Here is a 21,699-nt window from a genome sequence, read left to right as displayed (position 1 = left end):
AATAATATTTTTGGTGTTTTGATTAAAGATAAATTGTTAAAATGACGAATTTGTCAATAATCAAATAATAATAATAATAATAATAATAATAATAATAATAATAATAATAATAATAATCCAAACAAAACGATATATAAAATAAAATTAAAAAATAATAATAGGAAGAAGAAGTCAAAATGGAGCCACGGGCTCCCTTTGTAAATGATGTGGAATCATTTTGATCTCACATTGAAAATGTTTGAAAATGTAAGCTCAGCTCCTCTGAGGAGCAATGCCCCTCTTACAAAGAAGTCCAAAGTGTTTTTTTTTTTTTTTTTTTTTTTTTTTTTTTTTTTTTTTTGAGAAGTAAAGGGAATGTTTCAATAATAATATTTTACATCATCAAATAGTAAATGCATATTTTAAAAAATAGTAAAGGTAAATTAAAAATGAAACGAAAATATTTCAATAATAATATTCTACATCATCAAATTAAAATGGAACGGAAATTATGTAAAAATATCACTGTATCTATATTTTAATTGACTAATAATTGACTGAAAATAAAAAAGAATAATTGACTACACATTAGCTATTAATTTGAGCAATTATTTGCACAAAATCAAGCAATAATAATATCAAAATATATAAACGATCCAAATGATATCTTTAATTGCATTATATAATATTTGATGTTCTAATTTAAATAATTATATATCAATTCATATATTCTTAATATATTACAACAAATTCATTCCGTGCATCGCACGGGCGCAAATACTAGTGAATACTAATAATATAATCAAATGAAAACCTTTTCAATTTGTGGCCGGAGACTTATAAATCTGTCATGGGTAATGCCGGCAATGCGAGAGGGTAGACTCCTAAGGTTGCCAAGCAAGATAAGAAGAAGAAGCCCCGCGGCCGTGCCCATAAGCGAATTCATCTGAGAAGTAAATGAAGAAATGAATATTTATCTTATTTAGAGTTTGTAATTGGGATGAATGTTCTTGTTATAGCCATTTTGTGGATGTTGTACTAAACTACAATTTCCAGCTTTTTATTAATATGTGATGACATCTCCTTTGTTTTTGATGAATTATGTTTTTTCCCCAAAAAATAATGAAAAGAGTTGAAGGTGAATATCTAAAAACTTAATGGATAAAAATAATCTTTGAATCTTCAAAAAAGAAATATAATTATTGTCAACTTCAATTTTGTATTTTTGTAACAACAAAATCAAAATTTCATTACAACAAAAATTTAGGCACTTACTATCTATCCTCTTCATCTATATATTTTTTTTTCCTCGTAAAATCAATCTATAAACCCACTCAGTAATATGTAGCTCAGTAATATTGTATGTAGTCAAATATCAATTTTTTTCTTTTAATTTTTTGAGATAAGTAAAATGTCAATTTTAACCCGGCTAAAAATAGAGAATTTTTTTTTTCCGGTGAAATTTTGACGGAAAAGTGGCCGGAAGGACCATTTTTGCAAAAAAATCAATAGTCGTGGATTAAAATTGCAAGGTTCAAAAGTCGTGGATCAATTCTGCCAGTGCCACTATAGTCGTGGGACTAAAAGTGCAAAAAACTCAAATTTCATTACAACAAAAATTTAGGCACTTACTATCTATCTTCTTCATCTATGTTTTTTTTTTTTTTTTTTTTTTTTTTTTTTTTTTTCTTTTTCGTAAAATCAATCTATCAACCCACTCAGGCTGGGATAGGCTCTCAACATATTCCATGGCTTTCCGCTTCACCGATTCGATCATTTCTTCATCAAAATTTCATTACAACAATAAAAATATTATTAATAATTACAAATAACAAAAATAGAGCATGCATAACCACGAGATTTCGCAAGTCATTTCAGGCATCACTACCTTGCAGGAATGCTTGAACTTCATCACCATTTTCTCTAGCAGCTCATCACCCAGCTTGTGCTGCTCAGTTCGTTCATACACACCCAATAAAGCCAGGTGCACTTCTTCGGATCACAATGCTGCAATGCTCTTTGAAACACTTTCATAACCGCTTTCATTAGTGTCGGGAAATTTTTTCGAGGGCCATGGTTTAGCAGAGAAAGAGAATTACACTGTAGTATCTGTTTAATATACTTTCTCAATCAGTTCTAGCTCAAAGAATCAATACTCCACCACAGGGATTTGGTCCTGTGACCTTCCTCAAGGAGAGTCACAGAGTTGCCAATTGAGCACAATGTGTTTGGCACATTTAGGCGTGTTAGTTGTAAGTGGAAGAAAATTTATATCTGTAATATCTCATTCGAGAGGCACAACATTATTGCTTAATTAGTTGTTTCTCTTTCGTAAAAAAATTATACAAAATATCATGGTTGCAGTAGGCCCTAGGCGTTAGTCGGGCGCCCGGGCAGCGCCTAGGCAGCTCTACGCGGGCACAAAAAAACAGTGGTAGGCTTGCAGTTTGACAATTTTAATGAGACCGTTTTCAACATTCAATCAAATAACACATCCAAATAAATGAAATAATAATAATTCACAAGTCATAACATCAAAACAATATTAAAAATTAAAAATACTCAAATACCTCAATCATCCAAAGATTCAAAGTATCAAACTAGTCTGCGGGTGTATATATGTCATATTATATATATATATATATATATATATATATATATATATATATATATATATATATATATATATAATGTAAAAAATTAGCAAGGCTGAGCTAATTGAGTTAACTCGATCGAAATGGACGAGTTAACTCGGCTAAGTTAGACGCTAGGTGACTGCCTAGGCGGCCAAGTCGGCCGAGTTAGATGCTGGGCGGGTGCCTAGGGGAGAAATTGCCACGGTCTCAGGGCGCCTAGCGCCTAGGCGGGCGCCTAGACCCGATTTTTGCAACACTGAAAATATATACTCTGTACTTTATTACTTGCTGTTGAGATATTGAAGACATTAATCCATCTCTTTGTTTTCTCACTTCATGGCACTATATATATAGTGCTTGTATTGAGGTTTATAACAAAGATATAATATATCAGTTTTTCCTCTCTTCTTATTTGTTTGTATTCTACACTTGCACTATGCAAGCAAGGATCTACTGTTTTATCTTTCTACAAATCTTGATATATAATAAAGTTTAATGTTAACTTTCATTCTTGAATTGCATAACTTCTCTCTCCCGCAAGAGTATATCTAAAGTTTAATTACATTAATGCCAAATTAAACTTTAATTCCCAGACGCGAGCCACAGAACCCGAATTATGAATGGATGGGTTACTCATTAGTTTATAATAGAGTTAATTATATTTTTGGTTCTAGATTTATAGGTGTCAGTCCCTTTAAGTCTTTTTGTATCAGAACATCTCATGACCATTTTTGGACCTGTATCAACAAAACATTTAAATATCCTTAAATACAAGGACATTTCTATCTTCAATTATGAATTTTTTCAAAAAACATAAAAAATATAGTGAACCTACTTTGTATAAAAAAAGATCGAAATGTCTTTGTATTTAACGGCATTTCAATGATTTTGTTGACGGATGACTAAAATTGATCATGTCATAATAATACTATGATTATAACCAAATAAAGATGTTCTAATAAAAAAAAAAGACTAAAAATAAACAGTTACCCAAGTAGAAGAAAAGTACGATGAAGTTAATTACATTAAAAATTTTAAGTGCAATGCACGAATGTAAAAGACACAGAAGATGTGTGATGAAGAAGCTAGGTATAACACAAAAAAGGTGTGACTAAAACCTCCTATAAATAAACAAACAACATTGTATATTTATCTATCAAAAGTCACTTACAACAATTTAGACAAAATGAAGAACATATTTAGGTTGTTTAGTTTTTCTTACTTGTATCTACAAAGTTGAGTATGATGCTTTTGAGTCATAATTTGGCCACCTGGATATTGCAAAATATTGGTGATATTTGAGGTAAGCAAAATTTTTATATTGTTTAACGGAAACTTTGTTTTTTTTTTTTTACATGTAATTAACTATTTTTGTCCTTTTTAATTTTTTTTTTTTAATTTTTTAACATAATGCATCTTATATGCATTGGCTTAATTATGTACAGAATTGCATTACATTTGCTGAACATAAACTATACGATGAGAAAGAAACTAAAAATCCTAAATGTTCGGGTGGGACTTATCTTATTTACCTTTGTTCTTGATTATCAAATTTACAATAGTATAAGAATTGATTAAATTTGATCAATTTATTAGTATAAAGTTTATTGTAAAACTTTGATCAATTTATTAGTATAAACTCTATTGTAAATACTTTTGTGATAATATAATGTGAACTAATTATGTACCTGCATAAACCTGACCACTTTATTCGTAAATGAGAATATATAATTATGGGAAGAATTAGATTTCATTGATCTTAAATTTAAAAAAAAAAAAAAAAAAATCGTGCTGACAGGTTATAATTCAGTACAAATATGGGGTACATATATCTTTGCAGTTCCTATATATATTGAAATCAACAATACGCCTTAAGAAGCTTGATGTGAAATGATTTTGTATGACTGAGATGAGCTACCTTTGATTCAATTTACTGTAATATATTTGTTGGACATCATCTTCTATTGCTTTGGTTCTTGATTTTGGATAATATAACATATAAGTGATGACTATCTAGGAAAAATAGAAACTGTGTTGATCTATACATGTACGATCTGAAGTATTTCTTAGAAACATTTCTTTCTTCTGCAGTTACTATGGATCATACTATTGGCCTCGTTTGCTGCTCTTCTAATCCAATCTCTTGCAGCAAACTTCGGAGTTGTTTTTTTTTTTTTTTTAATTTATTTAACTACAGGGAAGCATGTAGTGGAGCATTGTAGAAAGGAATACTCCAGGGTGCCAAATTTCATCTTATGGGTTCTTGCGGAAGTTGCTATTGTTGCGTGTGACATTCCTGAAAGTTATATGGTTCTCGTGGTAATGCATTCATGACAATCGGAACTGACCTTTCTTTATGAACAATAACATGACAGCTCGCCAATCCAGAAGAGTGTACTTTCCTCGTTGGTGGACTATGAAGACAGACTTGTGGCTTGATTGACAAAGGGAATAATAGCAAAATCTATTGTAAAACTTTGATCAATTTATTAGTATAAAGTCTATTGTAAATACTTTAATTTTGTGATGATATAATGTGAACTAATTAGGTACACAAACCTAACCATTTGTATTCGTAAATGAGAATATATAATTATTTGGAGGATCGAATTAGATTACATTTATAGATCTTAAATTAAAGAAAAAAATGATCCAAGAACACGGAGCATTATGTTATTTTGCGAGTGGAAGAAAATTCCATCCTTAATTTTAATTTCAAACTTTCCTTAAACACTCAAGTATATGTAGAGGCACCTACCTGGAGCAACATAACTAATAGCATTCATTTCTTGAGCCGTATTAATGTTTGTCTCGCGGTAAACTTCAACAAATCCAGTCGAGTTCAGAAGAATATTAATAGTCATCCTTTATTAAATTATTTAAATGAACTTTCACATTTCTATAACATGAATAACTTGGACTTACAAGCAAATGACCACGACCACCCATAATATTCCAAATTCCTATTAGATGCATGCCAATATTCATTAATTATTATCATCTTAAAATACGATCCTTATATTTCAATTTATACAAATATAATCCCTCTGTGCATTGTTAATTTCATTCCATGGGTTATATAACTCTTGTAAGGATGTCCATCGATTTAGCCTTGTCAAATTTGGACCAAAAAGCTTATCGGGTTTAAAAAAAAAAAAAAAAAAAAAAAAAAAGAAAATCCCTAACCCTAAACAAGTTATTGAATTTATTGGGCGGACTCAACTAACATTTTTTATATTTCAAAATTAACATTATAAACTTTCAATTTTAATAAATTAGTGCATTTACTCTAGGAAATTTACAAATAAAATAAAGTTCATGACTTAAAAGTATGTGATCGATCTAATTTTCGTGAGATTATCAGGAGTGTGGAGTATAAGTTAAGTGATCACATGTAATATTAGATGTTGGATAAAATTTTTATCATGAGTTAATTATTTATTCACGATGAGCTTGTATAATTGCAAGAAAAATATTTTGCTAAATCAACCCGTAAATGCAGGTTTGATATGTTGGAATGTTGGTGTAAAAAATTTGTTAAAGCATGCTGAAATTTGGACACAAATTTGTGCTGAAACATTTCTTAAACTTTCAGCATTCATTTATTCGACAATTCCAAGAATAGCTTGGCAATGTTTTTTTGTAACATATTTGACTATTCTAGAGTCTTTCTAATTGTTCTTTCGTTGTATTTAAAAAAATAATAATAAAAAAAATCATAGGGTCTAAAGGTAGATTATAAATTTGGCCTGCTTGTGAGGTACCTTATGAACAAATTAAATTTAATTTGAGTATGAAGTTTGAAATACCCCCTTTATTTTTATTCCTATACTCAATCAAAAGTGCAGACTTGGCGTTTCGTGTCTTGCCAAAAGTAAATGGAATCTTTGAATAAAAATAATGGCATCTGAAAAGGCTATAATTCATTGTGTATTATTGATAGCACATAAAATAATGTTCACAAATAATTAATTATAACACAAATTATTCATGAAAATGTCACAACAATTTGGTAAAAATAAGTTTGATTTATTTGACCATCAAAACTTAGAGAATAAATCCAATTAAGTAATTTTAAAAAAAATAGAAATAATAAAATATATATTCCAACACCTCCTTAGTTAACCTCATCACACATATTTTACCTCTCTAGTGTGATTTAGGGGTTAGCAGGGCCTACCCTATACACGCCATGGAGTTGTGGCTGCGCAGATTTCCAAAATTCATCAGTTGAGCTCGTCACACATAATTTACCTCTCTTATGTTTTAGGGGCTAGCGAATTTACCCGTGAACATTTTGGAGTTGTGGAGGTGTGAATTTTTCTTATGATACAATATAAAATAAAATAAAATACATATTGGGGCATATAATTTAGCATGGCATCTGAGCATCTTCAGCAGCAGTTTTGAGTCTTATACTTGGAATAATTCCCCCTTGTCTGTTTTATCTAATTATTTTCTTCATTCTTGTAATCATTATTGTATTTCTATGAAAAGTGCATTTTTGTTTCTTCCTAAAACTAGATGGAATCTTCTAATAAATAATAACCAGCATAATATGTATATTATGTGGTTATGACATAATTAATTTAGGCTAATAGATTAATTGAGTTAATAGTATTATAACTATAGAATATTTTAAGGTACCAATTATCATCTGTACCCGGTACTAATTGTACTTCATCTCATAATGTCTTTTATACATGATATATAGATATGATTAGAAACTATTACAAATATTTAGGATAAACAATGTATTCTAATTTTTTTGTATAATTATATTTTCCTTATTATTTTAAGGTTATGAAAATATAGGTGATTTTAAAAAAAAAAAAAATTTAAAATTTACTTCGTAGTTGAAATAAAAGTTATATTAGGCACGAGATTTTTACTTAATTAAGCTATTTAGATTTTCTTATGACATAATTTGTGCTTTGTTCATCATATACACAAAAAGATAAATAGCTAGACATGTGAATTAGATGACGTCTTCATTCGACTACACTTATATCGTATATTGTGTGTTTCTCTATCAACAAGATATATAGTCTCTTCTCCTTATAAGCTTTGCTAGAGTTGATTTTGTCATATTTTTTGTAATCGATTTGACTATTTCTAGAATTTTTTAGTTGTTTTTTCATATTTTGTACTTCATTATCATTCATACACTCCATATTTTATATTTTTGATTAAAAGTGCAGACTTGGCATTTTTGTATCTTACCAAAATAGATGGAATCTTTGAATAAAAATAATGGCACTTGAAAAGGCCATAATTCATTGTTTATTATTGGTATCACATAAAATATTGTTTACAAATAATTATTTATTACACAAATTATTCATCAAAATGTCACAACAATTTCATCAAAATAAATTTATTTGACCATTATATTGAATTAGAGGATAAATACAACAAATATTTTTTTTATTGATTTTTTCTAGACACCATTAAAACATACCCATGACCTACTGTACTCTTTATATTAACATACGAGCATATTATATTATTTCACGTGAACAATCTTCAAATAGTGGTTGTAGATTTCTGTCGTAAAAAAAATAAAAAATAAAAAAATAAACATATGGGCATGTAATTCAGCATGGCATCTGAGTCTTGAACTTGGAATAATTCTCCCTTGTCTGCTTTTATCTTCAATATTCTTGTAATCATTATTGTATTTCTACGAAAAGTGCATTTTTGTTTGTTTCCAAAACTAGATGGAATCTTCTAGTAAATAATACCAACATCTTTTTAAAACATTTAAAAAAAATCCCAACATATGTTATGTAATGATAATATAACTAATTTAGGCTAACGGGTTGATTGAATTAATATGAACAATTCATACGGATTAAAGAGTTAAATTCAATTCTCATAATCAGCCTTTTCAATAGTGATGATCTATTGATCTATAATTCACACTAAATCATCATTTGTGATATACCATCTTTTGAATGGAAATTATACATTCTCATCTAAGTTCTAAAATACCCAAATTAAAATAAAAAATAAAATAAAAAACAAAGCTACAAATTAAATTAATTTAGAAAAGAGCCTACCTAATATATGCTCTTCTAGGCTCACCATTGGTTTGGAAAGTCAACTTGTTCGGCATCTATTTATGCTAATGATGCGACTGGTAAAAATGTCACACTTTTTTTTTATATTCATTAATTACTAACAAATTAATTGATGACACCATTAGTTAATCAAATAAAAATATATCAAATTGTCTCAAAAAGAATGGTCGAATGTGTGGAACATGACTCATGTTTCAGAATCTCACGCGTTTAATTCTTGTCAACACTTTAATTTCTCGATCGAGTTTGTCTCATAATTGATGAGGTCTTCTTAGTGTACACTTTCGAGTAATGGCTGGACATGTTAAATTATACAATATTTAATACAATTTTATTTTTGAAAGTCAATGGGACATGGTAAACCCAAACAGATACAAAGCAAAGCTATCGATCCCAATAGACAATCCTTCATGGCAAAAAACACTTGATTTATTCTCGAATAAAACTCTCCCAATTTCAAGACGCAAACCCCAATCATTCTAGCAAGGAAGTCACTAGCCATATTTTACTCATAATAGACATGCTTAAGTTTAAAAATTGTCCTAATTAGTTTCATGTCTTCTAACCATTAAATTCAAATTTAAATTAAAACAAAAACAAGAGATTAATATATTGCCACTTGCAATAATTGATATTAAACTAAAATTTTAATGAAAAATAGGCAAGTGGAGAAGGTAAATAGGACACCAATTTTGTTTTTTAAACTTTTAAATTTTTGGCTTTAAAAAAAGAAGATTTCGTAGACGACATAATAGAGTGGTTGAAGCTATGAAAAGCAATATTCTTTTTGGCTATGTCATTATCATTTATTTTATCTCTAATATTTTAATTATCTAATTTTTTAACTCTAAAATTTTAATTTAAAAAATTTTTTTTTAACTCTTACCAGTTGGATTATTTAGAAGGTTTCTATTTTGCTTCCACGTGGCATGTTTTTATTCCACTTTGACCAAATGAAGATCAAGACATACATACCTAGTAAACTTACAACAATGTTACAACAAAAGAACCAATTCTACAACTTTTTTGGGTTGTTTTCACAAAGTTCACCATATTACACAGTCAAATCTTTTTCTTCTTGTTGTTATTGTTTTTAACTTATCGTAAAGAAGCCTTCTTTATAACGGTATTAACGAAATGTTAAGACAAGAAAGAAGTTTGAAGTATACTAGGTTGATTTTGATGAAGTCAACAAGTTGCAGAAACAAGCAATTGAATGAAATGAAACTCTAGCTGACAGTTGATTTAAGCATCAGGTTTGAAGTTTGAATCCTATAAGATCGAGTTGTATTAATTTTTACAATTGGAGTTCACTAGTTACGCGACATCTAGTACATATACTTTAATTTTTTACTTCTTACCGTGACATACTGTAATTGATTAAAAAAATGTGTGAGTCACAGTATTTAATTCTTTTTTTTTTCTTCCTGTAATAAGTCTTAGAAATATGGTGAAGATTCGACTCCTAATAACACACTCATTATTATTTAAAAAAAAAAAAAAAAAAAAAAAAAAAAAAAAAAAGAAGAAGAAGAAGAAGAAGAAGAAGAAGATTACACCCTAATCATACCCCATGGCCGGGCTGTCTCCTTCATTCTATGTTGACCCGGGCCCGAACTGGCTTTTTGGGAAGCCTGTTTCCATCGCGCTCTCGAACCCTGTTCCGACCAAATAGAGAGCAGAGCACTCTAGCTATTTTAGAGAGAGCACTATTAATTTTTACAGTTGGAGTTGGTTAGCTACGCGACATCTAGATAGTACATATACTTTAATTTTTTACTTCTTAACAATGTAGCATACTATAATTGATTAAAAAATGTATGAGCCACGGTATTTAATTCTTTTTTTTTTTCTTTCTGTAATAAGTCTTAGAAATATGGTGAAGATTCGACTCCTAATAACACACTCATTATTTAAAAAAAAAATAAAAAAATAAAAAAAAAAACCTAATCATACCCCCTGGCCGGGCTGTCTCCTTCATTCTATGCTGACCCTGGCCCTGGCTGACTTTTTGGAAAGCCTGTTCCCACCGCGCTCTCTAACCTTGTTTCGACCGAATAGAGCATGGAGCACTCTAGCTATTTTAGAGAGATGGGAGAAAACCGAGAAATCCCTATCTTCTCTCGCCCCTAGAGCTTTTGATGGACGAGTAAATCATAAGATGTGTCTCAATAGTCTCAAATTTCTCAAGAGTGTTTGTATGTTAGTGTTGACAATAAGACAAATGCATATTACTCCCATCAATAAGATTCAAGCATGCAAATTATAATATTACCCAAGCAAGACATTAATAACCTTACTTTGAATTGATTGACTAACCGAATTATGACCCGAGACATGCTTAGCATTTTTCTTTTTTACACTAAGGAAACACTAAGCATATTGTGTAGAAAGAAAAGCAGGAAAAAATCTTTGGACTTTAGGACAATTTAGTCACAACAACCATGATTAAATTATGATGGGGAATGGGTCATGCTCTAATAAGAATGTCCATTTCAAGGTAGAAAAACAAAAAATATTAAAATGGTTTCCTCTAACACAAACAAGCACCAGAAAACAACACAAAATTCAAAAGCAACACAACTTTAGATTCTTGAGAATTCAGACCTTCAAACATGTATGCATAGACTGATACACACACACACACACATATATATATACATGGTGGGATAGATAGCTGTCCACAACATCATAAACAAAGACTTGTAGAGACAACCTCTACAACTAACCTCAAACCCCTCAAAACCACCCCATATTCCCTCCAAAAAATGGAAATCCATTTCCAGCAAAAACAAATCATCCCTGTGAACAAACTCCCCAAATTCAAAGGCAGAACCCGAAACAACAACAGCAAGTTCGTTGGGGTGAGGCAAAGGCCCTCGGGGCGATGGGTAGCAGAGATCAAAGACACAACACAGAAGATAAGGATGTGGCTAGGAACCTATGAAACTGCAGAGGAAGCCGCCTGTGCTTATGACCAGGCGGCCTGCCTTCTTCGAGGATCAAACACTCGAACCAACTTCGTGACTTGCCTCCCACCAGACTCTGCCCTGGCTTCGCGCATCAGAAAAATATTTAACAGCAAGAAGAATAATGCAAAGCGAGCTGATGTGGGACCGTATCACCCGAGCCCTCAACACAATTCATCTTCCTCTAATAGTAATGCCAAGACATCAGAGGATGGTTCTGTAACAAGTTTCAAGAATCAAGACACAAGTTCATCTGATTTTGGTCTGGAATCAATTCCAATCTTTTCTGATCAAGAAAGTGGGAAACTGCAATTGTTTGAGAATACTTATAAGCCTGATCTGAGCACTTGCTCTGATGAACTGGAACTCAGATCTTCTCCTTCTTCTTCTTCTTCTTCATCATCTTCTTCAGAACCAAAGGCAGTTGTGTCATGGAGTTTCCAGCAAGGGATTGAATTTGCACAAGAAATGGTGGATTTCAACAAGACAGAAGAAATGGGATTCTCAGAATTTGAGAGGATGAAAGTGGAAAGATCAATTTCAGCATCTTTGTATGCAGTGCATGGGGTGCAGGAGTACATGCAAGCAGTCAATGATCCTGCAAATGAAGCTCTTTGGGATCTTCCCCCTCTGTGTTCTTTGTTGTACTAAAGATTAAGGTTGTGAATTTTGTATTATTTCCTCCAACTATATATATATATATATGTTTCAAGATTTATAATTAACTCTTCAAATCCTAAGATTCATCATTGATTGCTTAAAAGGTTACAGTTTTGTTCTGTAATGTGAGGAGCTATACAGAGAAGAGAACCAAAATTTTGGGATTTTTGAGGGGTTTCCATCACTAATTTCTGCAGAGTTGAAGAAATCCACATCTGAATGATGTGACTTTGAACTTTTAAAGCCTATTTTAATTTTATTAAGTAGAGTATTAGGGATGGATGATAGCACCTACTAATAATGGTTTATTCAATGGTAGTTAGATGAATACATTGCATCAAGACTTCAAACTTAAAATGGGACTATCCCAGTTGATTGGACAGTTGATTTGGTAATTGTAACTATTATAAGGTTTCAAATTTGACTCTCTTACATTATTGGTCTTTTTTGTTTTGAGCTAGTCATTTATAAGCAACCTATGTTAATTGACCTCCTTTTGATTCTATTGCCGATCACAAGACGGGTTTCACTCAAAGCGTCAACTATGCTTACAATATAGATTCAGACTATATTAAGTTCACCACAGGTTTAGTGGTTGAAACCTCCTCCGATATATATAGATTAACCGTTGGAAAGGCTATTCCCTTGTTTGATTGGAATGGTAAACTTCTTTCCATGGCATTAGTATATAATATAATGTTATTGGACAAGAAAAGTCATGCTCATGTGCCTTACGCCGTTAGTTACATACTGGGTGTGTAGGTTTACATCAACAAAAATAAACCATTCCTATTTTTATATAAAATTTCAATAAATACAAGCAAATCAGAGTGGCGCAGCGGAAGCGTGGTGGGCCCATAACCCACAGGTCCCAGGATCGAAACCTGGCTCTGATATTTCTCAGGAGTGGCTTCTGAATCTCTTATGTTTTTACCGCACCCGCATCCTGTGGGTTGTGGTTATTAAGTGGCTGGAGAGTGTTCATATTTCCGCTTCCAAAACTCTGCAGTCTGCATTATGGCCACACAATTGAATTGTGTCCCCTAGATCATTTGAATCTCCTTGATTTTGCTTCCTTGGAACACCCCTATTCTCAAACACCATACTTCAGCAAATTACTAAAATAAAACTCCCATCAACACATGGATTGTTTTGTGTCCCATGTATATGCATACTTAGATATGACCAAGGTTTCGATTTTGGTTCGAAACTGGCAATCCCGATTCCTGATTTTAGCAAATCGGTTCAATTTCTACAGTGCGATTCAGTTCGAACCAAACTATGGTCATCCCTATAATACTCTTTCAGTTAGCTAAAGTTCATGGTGATGTATGTAGTTCGACACCATCTTTTTAGGTCTCAAGTTACTTTACGCAGAACTTATTGTTGTTACAACTCTCTATTTGTCAAAACATATCAATAACACAATAGTTTTAAGTTATTTAGACCAAAACCTTCCACACTATATGATATGAGAGAGTATACTGCTTCCCACAAAAATATATCTTCCCAACAAAAATAAAAACCCAAATTCGGTGTGTGTTGCCATCATAATGCTGTAGTTGGACACTAGGTATGTTGTTTTACACGTATTTTGCGAAATACCAAAATTTTGGTAAAAGTATTGGGAGATGACAAAACTGCCACGATATAACACCTCCAAGTCCAATCAAAACACCTAATCCTGGACTCTTGTGCTATCTTCTTCCTTTTGCTTTTCTAAAAATAATAATCCCCTTTTATTAAAAGCAAATTCCCACAAGCAATCTACACATTGCTTTTTTGTTTTTTAATACCGTTTTAGTATCTACAACTCATGTGATAAGATCATGAGTTGTGATAAGATCACATAACCTCTGCATTTCAAAAATACACACACTTGGAAGTAAAACTTAGTGTAAAAGCTTATAGGAGAAAGATCATGAAATGATCGGAATACATTTCTTTACTACAACAGTCTTGTTTCATACTCAAAATGTAAAGTAATATTATATAAATTTTAATGAACAATAAAGAAACTTCTGGTACCCCAATCAAAGGGGGTTTTTATGACTTGCTCTAATGTGGGGGCCACTTCGGACCACCCCCCACTTGTCATCTTTATGAAGGATAACCTCTCAACTCAGCTACGTGTCAAGATACTCCAAACAAGTCTCACTCTGCCGAGTTCCAAAACCATGGAGGCACAGTGAAAAGCCTCCGTTTTTGGATCCAATAATTCAAAGAAAATCCTAGATTCATACACCCAAATCTACAATTCCATCAAAACTTGATGAAAAAATGGATCTTGAAGAGTGGGAACTGCTGCCGGAGGACGGGTTTCTGCAAATCCATGATGACGGCGGCGGGAAGAAGATATTTTCCAGGAAATACAGCGCCGCCCCGAATAGTCATGTCTTCAAGATGAACTACTTTGTCTGCCCCCCGCCGGGAAATCCCTCCAATCAATTCGTCGAAACTACAACCCAATTGGTCCCCCTCCCTCTTCCGTCGGTTCAGTTCATCGGTGATCATCACCACAAGGACACGGCAGCGACGGAAGCTGAGCCGGATCGGGTTTCGCAGGTTTTCTTCAAGAAAATTAAGGAAACTGAATTCCCATCCGACATGAAACTTGGCTCCCCCAAGTCCAACAACAGCGCCGTCCTGCCTCAGGTAGATGTCGGAGAAGTATACAAAGCTGATCAGGCCGTGGACGACAAGACCTTTTTATCATCCCCAAGATCGGCGGTTGAAGATGATGATGGTGACAATAGTGATCATGAAGATGGTGGTCTGAATCTACTGAACTGGAGCATGACCGGAGTTGGAGCTATTCTGTCCTTTGGAATGGCCGCCGTTGTCTCTACAGTATGCATCCTCATAGCCGGAAACCGGAAGAAGCACCGACAGAATCGCAAACTCCAGTTTCAAATCTACACTGATGACAAGGTCTGCAATTTTGCAAATTAATCACACTTCATTTCCCTTTCATATCAACAAAATCATTACTTCAATTGATCTCACATCCTAAATTTATAAATTTCCATGTTATGTCAGAGAATCAAAAAAATGGTGCACCATGCAACAAGGTTGAATGAAGCAATTTCAGGAGTTCCCATCACCAGAGCTCAGATCACTATTGGAGGTTATTATGATGCACTTTAAAATCTAATTAGAACTCTTATATTCTTAAACCTAAGAAAATAAATTCTAGAATTTCCATTCTTACAAGGAGAAAAAAAAATAGATTATATATACCTACAGTACTACTTCTGGTTTGCTACCAATATAATTATGCTTGATGATGTTGTATTTGTTAACTTATGGAATATGAGATGCATGATACTTTCCTTCAGACACCAGTATACTACAAAAAGCTGTTACATTAATACATTGTCTGTGTACCTTTCTTATGAGGAATCTATTGATACACTGATATACTAGAAACAAGATTTCCATTAATACATTATATCTCCGTATCCTGTCTATGAGGAATCTCCAAGATTCTAAAATCTAATTGAGGGTATACATAAAACTGATAAAAGGTGTACATCAGCAAAACAGACAAATTCTGGCAACATGTCTGCATATATGATACACATAACTGCAGGCACAAATAAAACTTTCACTCAAAACATCACAAATATAGAACTAGACAATCTAGCTTTCTATACTGCTTACCCTTCAATCCTCTAAATAAAGATTTTAGGTTTTGATTACAGTTCTGCACCATAGTTTTACAGTGGTCTTCAAGTGCAGTTCATAAACTATTAGTAATTAACAATGGATTTTGCCAATTTTTAATATTGCAAAGCTGTTAAGGAGGTCCTGTCATGTTGCCCAAAACAATATATTTAAAACAAGTCAGTTGGACAATAATCCTGTTCTTTACTATCACTAAATGGCAGCAGCTAATGCAAACATAATGAATTACAAACCAGAGATATTTTACTAGAGTTGATACTTGATAGGGACAGAGAGGCTGGCCAAACAACACAGCACATACAATTAATGATATTCTATTGCATTATGAAATCCGTGAACCACCAGCAAAATAATTGATAGATTTAGACAACTTTATACATACAGCAAAACACATTCTGGGCCAATGTTTTTTTTCCTGGACTAGGCAATAATGGACATAAAATTTCAAACATGAAAGTCCAATGCAATAGAGATCACAAAATGAGAAAGACCATTGGGCTGTAAACAATAGAACAGCAACCCTGCTCAATAAACCAAAAGATTTCCAAATCAAATTCAGATATGTATCAGATATCGACAAAAGCAAGGCCGATGGCAGTATGAGCCTGCTTGGTCAGACAATCGAGTGTGATGTTGCTAGTCTCAAGTAGTATCTTCTCATCGCTGTAAATCTCGAGACACCGCTAGTCCAGCATTCACAGAATCAAAAATAATGGGAAGTTGCAATTGGAAGGCATCAGTTTTAAAAAGCTCGAATTTTGAAGCCTCATCTATACATCAGCTCAAATAATATACAAATCATCATCTGCCTTCCAAACACAACAATATACTCTTGAGTATCAGATTTCAGATTATTTGATAATGCATTAAACTAAAGACTGTTTGAAGTTAACTGTAAGCTAAGAACGCATGAGAAATACAAGAGTTCTCTGCCTCATTATAATTCACGAAACTGAGTCGAACGTAAGTAAGAACTCAATTTCTTCTTGCTATATGCCCCTGTCTGGACCCAACGACGATGAGCTTTATCAGCTTCCCCGTTCGGTTATTCGAGGGCAAATCTAAATCTAACAGTCCCAGAGCCATAACACAACAATTTGAACGAAATAGAAACCTAACCAAAATCATTGCATTTTCATAGATGCTCGAAGCGAACTAGGAAAGGAACGGAAACGAATCGTTCCTCACCCTCAAACCGATTCAAGAGAGCTTTGCACAAAAGCTCACTCGATCTACGCCTCGGCGAGGACCGAAACGGCGTTTGCGAGTAGGATATCCAAGAGAATACCGATACAGCCAAACACAACAAATTCATAAGGGACAGAAAGGATATCCAAGGCTGCTTGGAGGACAATTGACAGCGAAGAACAAAGGTCCACTCAAAATGCCTCGATTCAAGACCCGAATAGTGAAATTCGGATCCTGAGGGTTTCGCTATGTGCCTCCTAACTAAGCCGGATATGAAACAACGAGAATAAATTCATCCATACGGCTACTCAAAGAAGCAAAAATGAACATTAACTGAGAATGATACAAAGCGAATTTGCTACTTCTACTGCTACTGAAAGAAGCTAGGGTTTTGAGGATGATGATTGAGATGGGTGGCTCTTCGCGAAGGATTTATGGTTGATTCTGTTGGGCGTGTAATTACTGAAATGACACCGAAGAAACCCTTCTTGCAGGAAGGCGCCCGTAATGGGCCATTGGGCCGCAGAACACTCGGATTAATCTCACTGGCCCATTAGTCATGGTTTAAGTCTTCTTTCATACGGAGTATTTGTTTTAAATTATATACTGTGTGGACCATGGTCAAAAACGACAGGCACTATAGTGAATCGGAACAATCGTTATATCCTACACCACGGCGCACATAGCACTGTGCGCCGCGCGCCTCCCAAAACGACGTCGTTTTGAGTAGTGTTGGGAGGCACGGTAGGAAGTTGCTGAGATTATGTATATTTGTTCACAACGTTATGTGTATTTGTTCACAACGTTATGTGTATTGGTTCATACAGTTATGTGTATTTTTTTATACAATTATGTACATTCTTTTTATACAATTATGTACATCCGAATCAGAAAATTTGTGTGTATTATGTTAAGAGTTGATGTGTATTATGTTAAAAGTTTATGTTTATTATGTATTATGTTAGATTATGTGTATTATCTTTTAAAAAGAGTATGTATATTTTGTTATATAATTATGTACATTCATGTATAACATTATGTGTATTCTAGTATAACATTATGTACATTCTTGAACAGCGATTTTTTTTTTTTAAAGAAAAAACTACTGCCATTCACTGGGGCGGGAAATTTCAAAAAAAAAATAATTAAAACGACGTCGTTTTGCATCTGGGCGCATAGTGCAACGCGCGCCGTGGTGTAGGATATAAATTGCCGAATCTAAACTGACACTGTCTCACGTATTATTTTTATTATATTAATTAACAAATGAAATTGCAATTGAATTGAAATAAAATTGTAGTTGTGTTGAAATGAAACTGCAGTGTATACAAAATGAAACTGAATAATAATTTCACATATTTGAGTGTATATTGTCCAGCAAAACTGTAGTTATATCCAAATAATATTGTAATTGTGTTAAAATGAAATTACAATGCATATTTAATACATAGACCACCATACATTGTGGACCGCAGTCCACAGTATAATTTGCCACTTTTTGGTGTTAGAATTGTTCCGAGCCTCATACTAAAATTTACTTAATTTTTTTTTTTTTAAAGAGAAGCTATTACCGTTTTCCTAGCTCGTTACTATGGTATGAGTTCTATTTTTTGTTTTCACACAAACTAACTTTATTATGTAACGTTTAAATATCATTTTAATTACACTTCGTGTTTTTACTATTCAGTTTCATTTTATACATACATAAGTTCAATATAGCAATACTAAAATATCATTTTAATTCTACTACAAGTTCATTTTTCAAATGACAATATACATATCTATATGAGTTATACTATTCAGCTTCATTCTATATACATACAGTAGGTTCATTATAGCAACACTAAAGTTAATTTTATTTATACCATAAATTCATTGGATAATATATATATTTGTAACATGATACGTCATTGACTCATAGTAACAATAGTCGTTTCTTTTAATTAAAAGAAACAATAATGTATTGGAACATGATTCACACTGGTTATCATCATTCATGGCTTGAACATTTGTAAGAAATGGGAGTACAACATTATGATTTAATCGTACCTTCGTTTTTTTTTTTTTTTTGAAACGCGTACCTTTATTTATTTATTTTTTTTAATTCAAGTACGTACAGTGAATAGAAACTCGTTTTGATTTTCAAAAAAAAAAAGATATAACCGTTTGCTCTTGTCAAAGCGTTTCAGTTGTGTTTTTGTACATGAATTAAAAAAATATATGTATTAAATTATGTACGTTACATTGTGTGCAATAATGTAACGCATTCTTATTGGGAATGTCAATTCGTATGAGGCGCCCACACGGAAAAAATGCACTGTTCAGAAGGGCAAGCACATGTTGTGGCCGGGACGTATTTGTCTCGATTTGGTCAAGTTAACTTCAATTCTGATATTGACAAAAAGCAAACGACAATACACAATAAACTGCATAGATATTTCAAACTTTTCAGAGCTACACAATTGACTATGAAGATATGCCCAATTACCCAATCAAATTGTTAAAATTGAATAACTAAACGATCTTAATTTAAGTCAATTGAGACCTCAATACACATATTCAAACATTGACTGCAGTTTTCATCGTCACTCCAGATGAAGGCATGGTCAATTGGAGAGCATTAGAAGGTGCGATGTAACACAGAAATGACAGAATAATTTAAGGATTATTTTAGTTGAGTTTCGAGCAATTTGGATGGAGTTTGCAAGCAATTGAAGCAAAGCAGGGGACGAAATTATCACAAGAATAACGGATTACATACATAGCTCAAAAAATTGAGTATCACCAACGTGAATATGTTCAAACGTACAATCATAATAATATCAAAGAATTAAAACAGAAAAAAAAAAAAAAAAAAAAGGAGAAAATACAGAATCCGAAATGAATCGAATCGAATCTCCTTTCTAAAAGCAAATGAAAATGACCTAAACATGATGCACGAGTCATGACGCACCAAAGGCTAGTCAGATCGGAAACTAAAATCCAGGAGAAGAAGCTCGGCCACATCTCCTCCCATCTCGGAAACGAGTTTAGAAGAGAAATCCGAATGCGAGAGCGGCGAAGGAGGCAACGGCGGCGGGGACGAAGGCGGCGGCGTCGGAGGCCGGGCCGGGAGCGGGAGCAGGGACATCGGCCGCCGAGGCGATCTGGACGGCGGAGAGCGCCACCAGAGCCACCAGAAGAGCGGCGAAGAGGACGTTGATCTTCCTTGCCTCCATTTCTGAATCGCGAGCGAAATGCAGAATTCTGAGAGGGATTTCTCGGAGGCTTAGAAGAGAGAAAAGGGAAGGAATTTGGCGAATGGTGGTGCGTTTGGTTAGGTTATTTATCAAAAAAGGGCTGAGGAGGAGAAACGCATAGAGCTGCCCGAAGTGACCGTTACGCCAGCCACGTGCACGCTTTTGCTTTACCGTTAGTTTCGCTAGCCTGCCCGGACTGCCCGCCTTTTGACAGGCTGTAGGGTTTTTTGCCTTTGTGTTGTGGGTATGTCATCCAGCTGTTGCCAACGGTTGTGTGTTTCTGTTGCGGGCTCCACTACAATTTATTTATTAATTTAAAAGAAGGAGAAAATTGCATTTTTGCTCCTTCAGTATACTCGTTGTACAAATTTTGTCACTGAATTATGTGTGTGATCATCTTTAACCTTTAAATTATGCATTAAGTGTCGATTTTAGTCAATAAATTACCAAATCAGTCACTTTATTAACTGACAACAATTTGATGGTAGAAATACTGAAAGACTAAAATAATCATTTCATTCATAACTTAGGGATTAAAGATAACCATGTATATAATTGATAATTGATGGACTAAGTTTGTCCACAGGTATAACTGAAAGACCAAAAATACAATTTTCTCAAAAAAAAAAATCTCACAAAATGATAAATTCTCTTGTCCTAAAGTCTGACATGACACGATAGTAGAGATGATTAAATATCGATGACTCAATTGTCTATTAGATAAAACGACAAGTGTCTGGTGTTCACCGCATTAGTATAACTCTTACACTATAACTGGTAAAGTTGGATTATATATGTTTGTCTATAATTTATCACTCAATAACTAATTGTGGTGTGGATTTTTTATTTTTTTATTTTTGAAAATTGGACCTTTTTTAATTTTTCTTCTCCAACCATTGCTTAGTGAGTGGGGGACCTGAATAAAACAAAATGATTATACAAATTGTGGCGCTTTGTTTTTTCTTTATTGTGGGACAATCATGCCCCTCCATTAAAGCATGTTCCGAGGACATTGTTGCTTCAAATTTGATTATGGGAGGGTGAAATTGACTTTTCAGGAATGGACAGGACTAAGATATTTTAGTTGGCATTTTTTTTTTTCAAAATGAATTTGATTTAGTGTTCATTTCGTTCAATTACAATTCTTTTTCTTATTATTATTTTAATTAAGAAGGAAAACCTCGAGCAGGACCGATTAATTATGCAAGTTAGGCACACACCTAATCCATATGATGCATTCATGCCTAAACAATTTGCA

At 33.1% G+C, this 21,699-nt stretch overlaps 3 protein-coding genes and 1 non-coding gene across 4 annotated transcripts in view; all 4 read left to right on the top strand.

Annotated features, from left to right (window-relative positions):
* Positions 1 to 2,310, top strand: part of LOC109181711 (homogentisate solanesyltransferase, chloroplastic) — an 18,946-nt gene extending 16,636 nt beyond the window's left edge. Inside the window, exon 11 of the mRNA XM_019331603.1 lies at positions 2,084 to 2,310. The gene's annotated coding sequence lies outside the window, so the exon portion shown is untranslated. The remainder of the gene's footprint in view (positions 1 to 2,083) is intronic.
* An 8,956-nt stretch (positions 2,311 to 11,266) lies between these two features.
* Positions 11,267 to 12,391, top strand: LOC109181712 (ethylene-responsive transcription factor RAP2-11-like). Its single transcript, XM_019331605.1, has one exon. The coding sequence runs from the start codon at positions 11,467 to 11,469 to the stop codon at positions 12,316 to 12,318; it is 852 nt and encodes a 283-aa protein (XP_019187150.1). The 5' UTR covers positions 11,267 to 11,466; the 3' UTR covers positions 12,319 to 12,391.
* A 760-nt stretch (positions 12,392 to 13,151) lies between these two features.
* On the top strand, positions 13,152 to 13,223 carry TRNAM-CAU. Its single transcript has one exon. It is a non-coding gene; the product is annotated as a tRNA-Met (tRNA).
* Positions 13,224 to 14,318: 1,095 nt separating this feature from the next.
* LOC109181714 lies at positions 14,319 to 15,721 on the top strand. The gene is made up of 2 exons (XM_019331607.1): positions 14,319 to 15,258; positions 15,367 to 15,721. Exons 1-2 carry the CDS (start codon positions 14,608 to 14,610, stop codon positions 15,472 to 15,474), a joined length of 759 nt encoding a protein of 252 aa, XP_019187152.1. The 5' UTR covers positions 14,319 to 14,607; the 3' UTR covers positions 15,475 to 15,721.
* Positions 15,722 to 21,699: the final 5,978 nt, after the last annotated feature.

The sequence above is a fragment of the Ipomoea nil genome, unplaced genomic scaffold, assembly GCF_001879475.1.
Source record: "Ipomoea nil cultivar Tokyo-kokei standard unplaced genomic scaffold, Asagao_1.1 scaffold1043, whole genome shotgun sequence".
NCBI classification, from domain to species: domain Eukaryota; kingdom Viridiplantae; phylum Streptophyta; class Magnoliopsida; order Solanales; family Convolvulaceae; genus Ipomoea; species Ipomoea nil.
This window is presented reverse-complemented; position numbering and strand designations above follow the sequence as displayed.

What these genes read in the sequence shown, in the direction of transcription:
- LOC109181714 (XM_019331607.1), top strand. Translation starts at nt 14,608, where the DNA reads ATGGATCTTGAAGAGTGGGAACTGCTGCCGGAGGACGGGTTTCTGCAA. An exon ending in AAATCTACACTGATGACAAG is followed by an intron (nt 15,259 to 15,366) that starts GTCTGCAATTTT and finishes ATGTTATGTCAG; the next exon opens with AGAATCAAAAAAATGGTGCA.
- LOC109181712 (XM_019331605.1), top strand. Translation starts at nt 11,467, where the DNA reads ATGGAAATCCATTTCCAGCAAAAACAAATCATCCCTGTGAACAAACTC.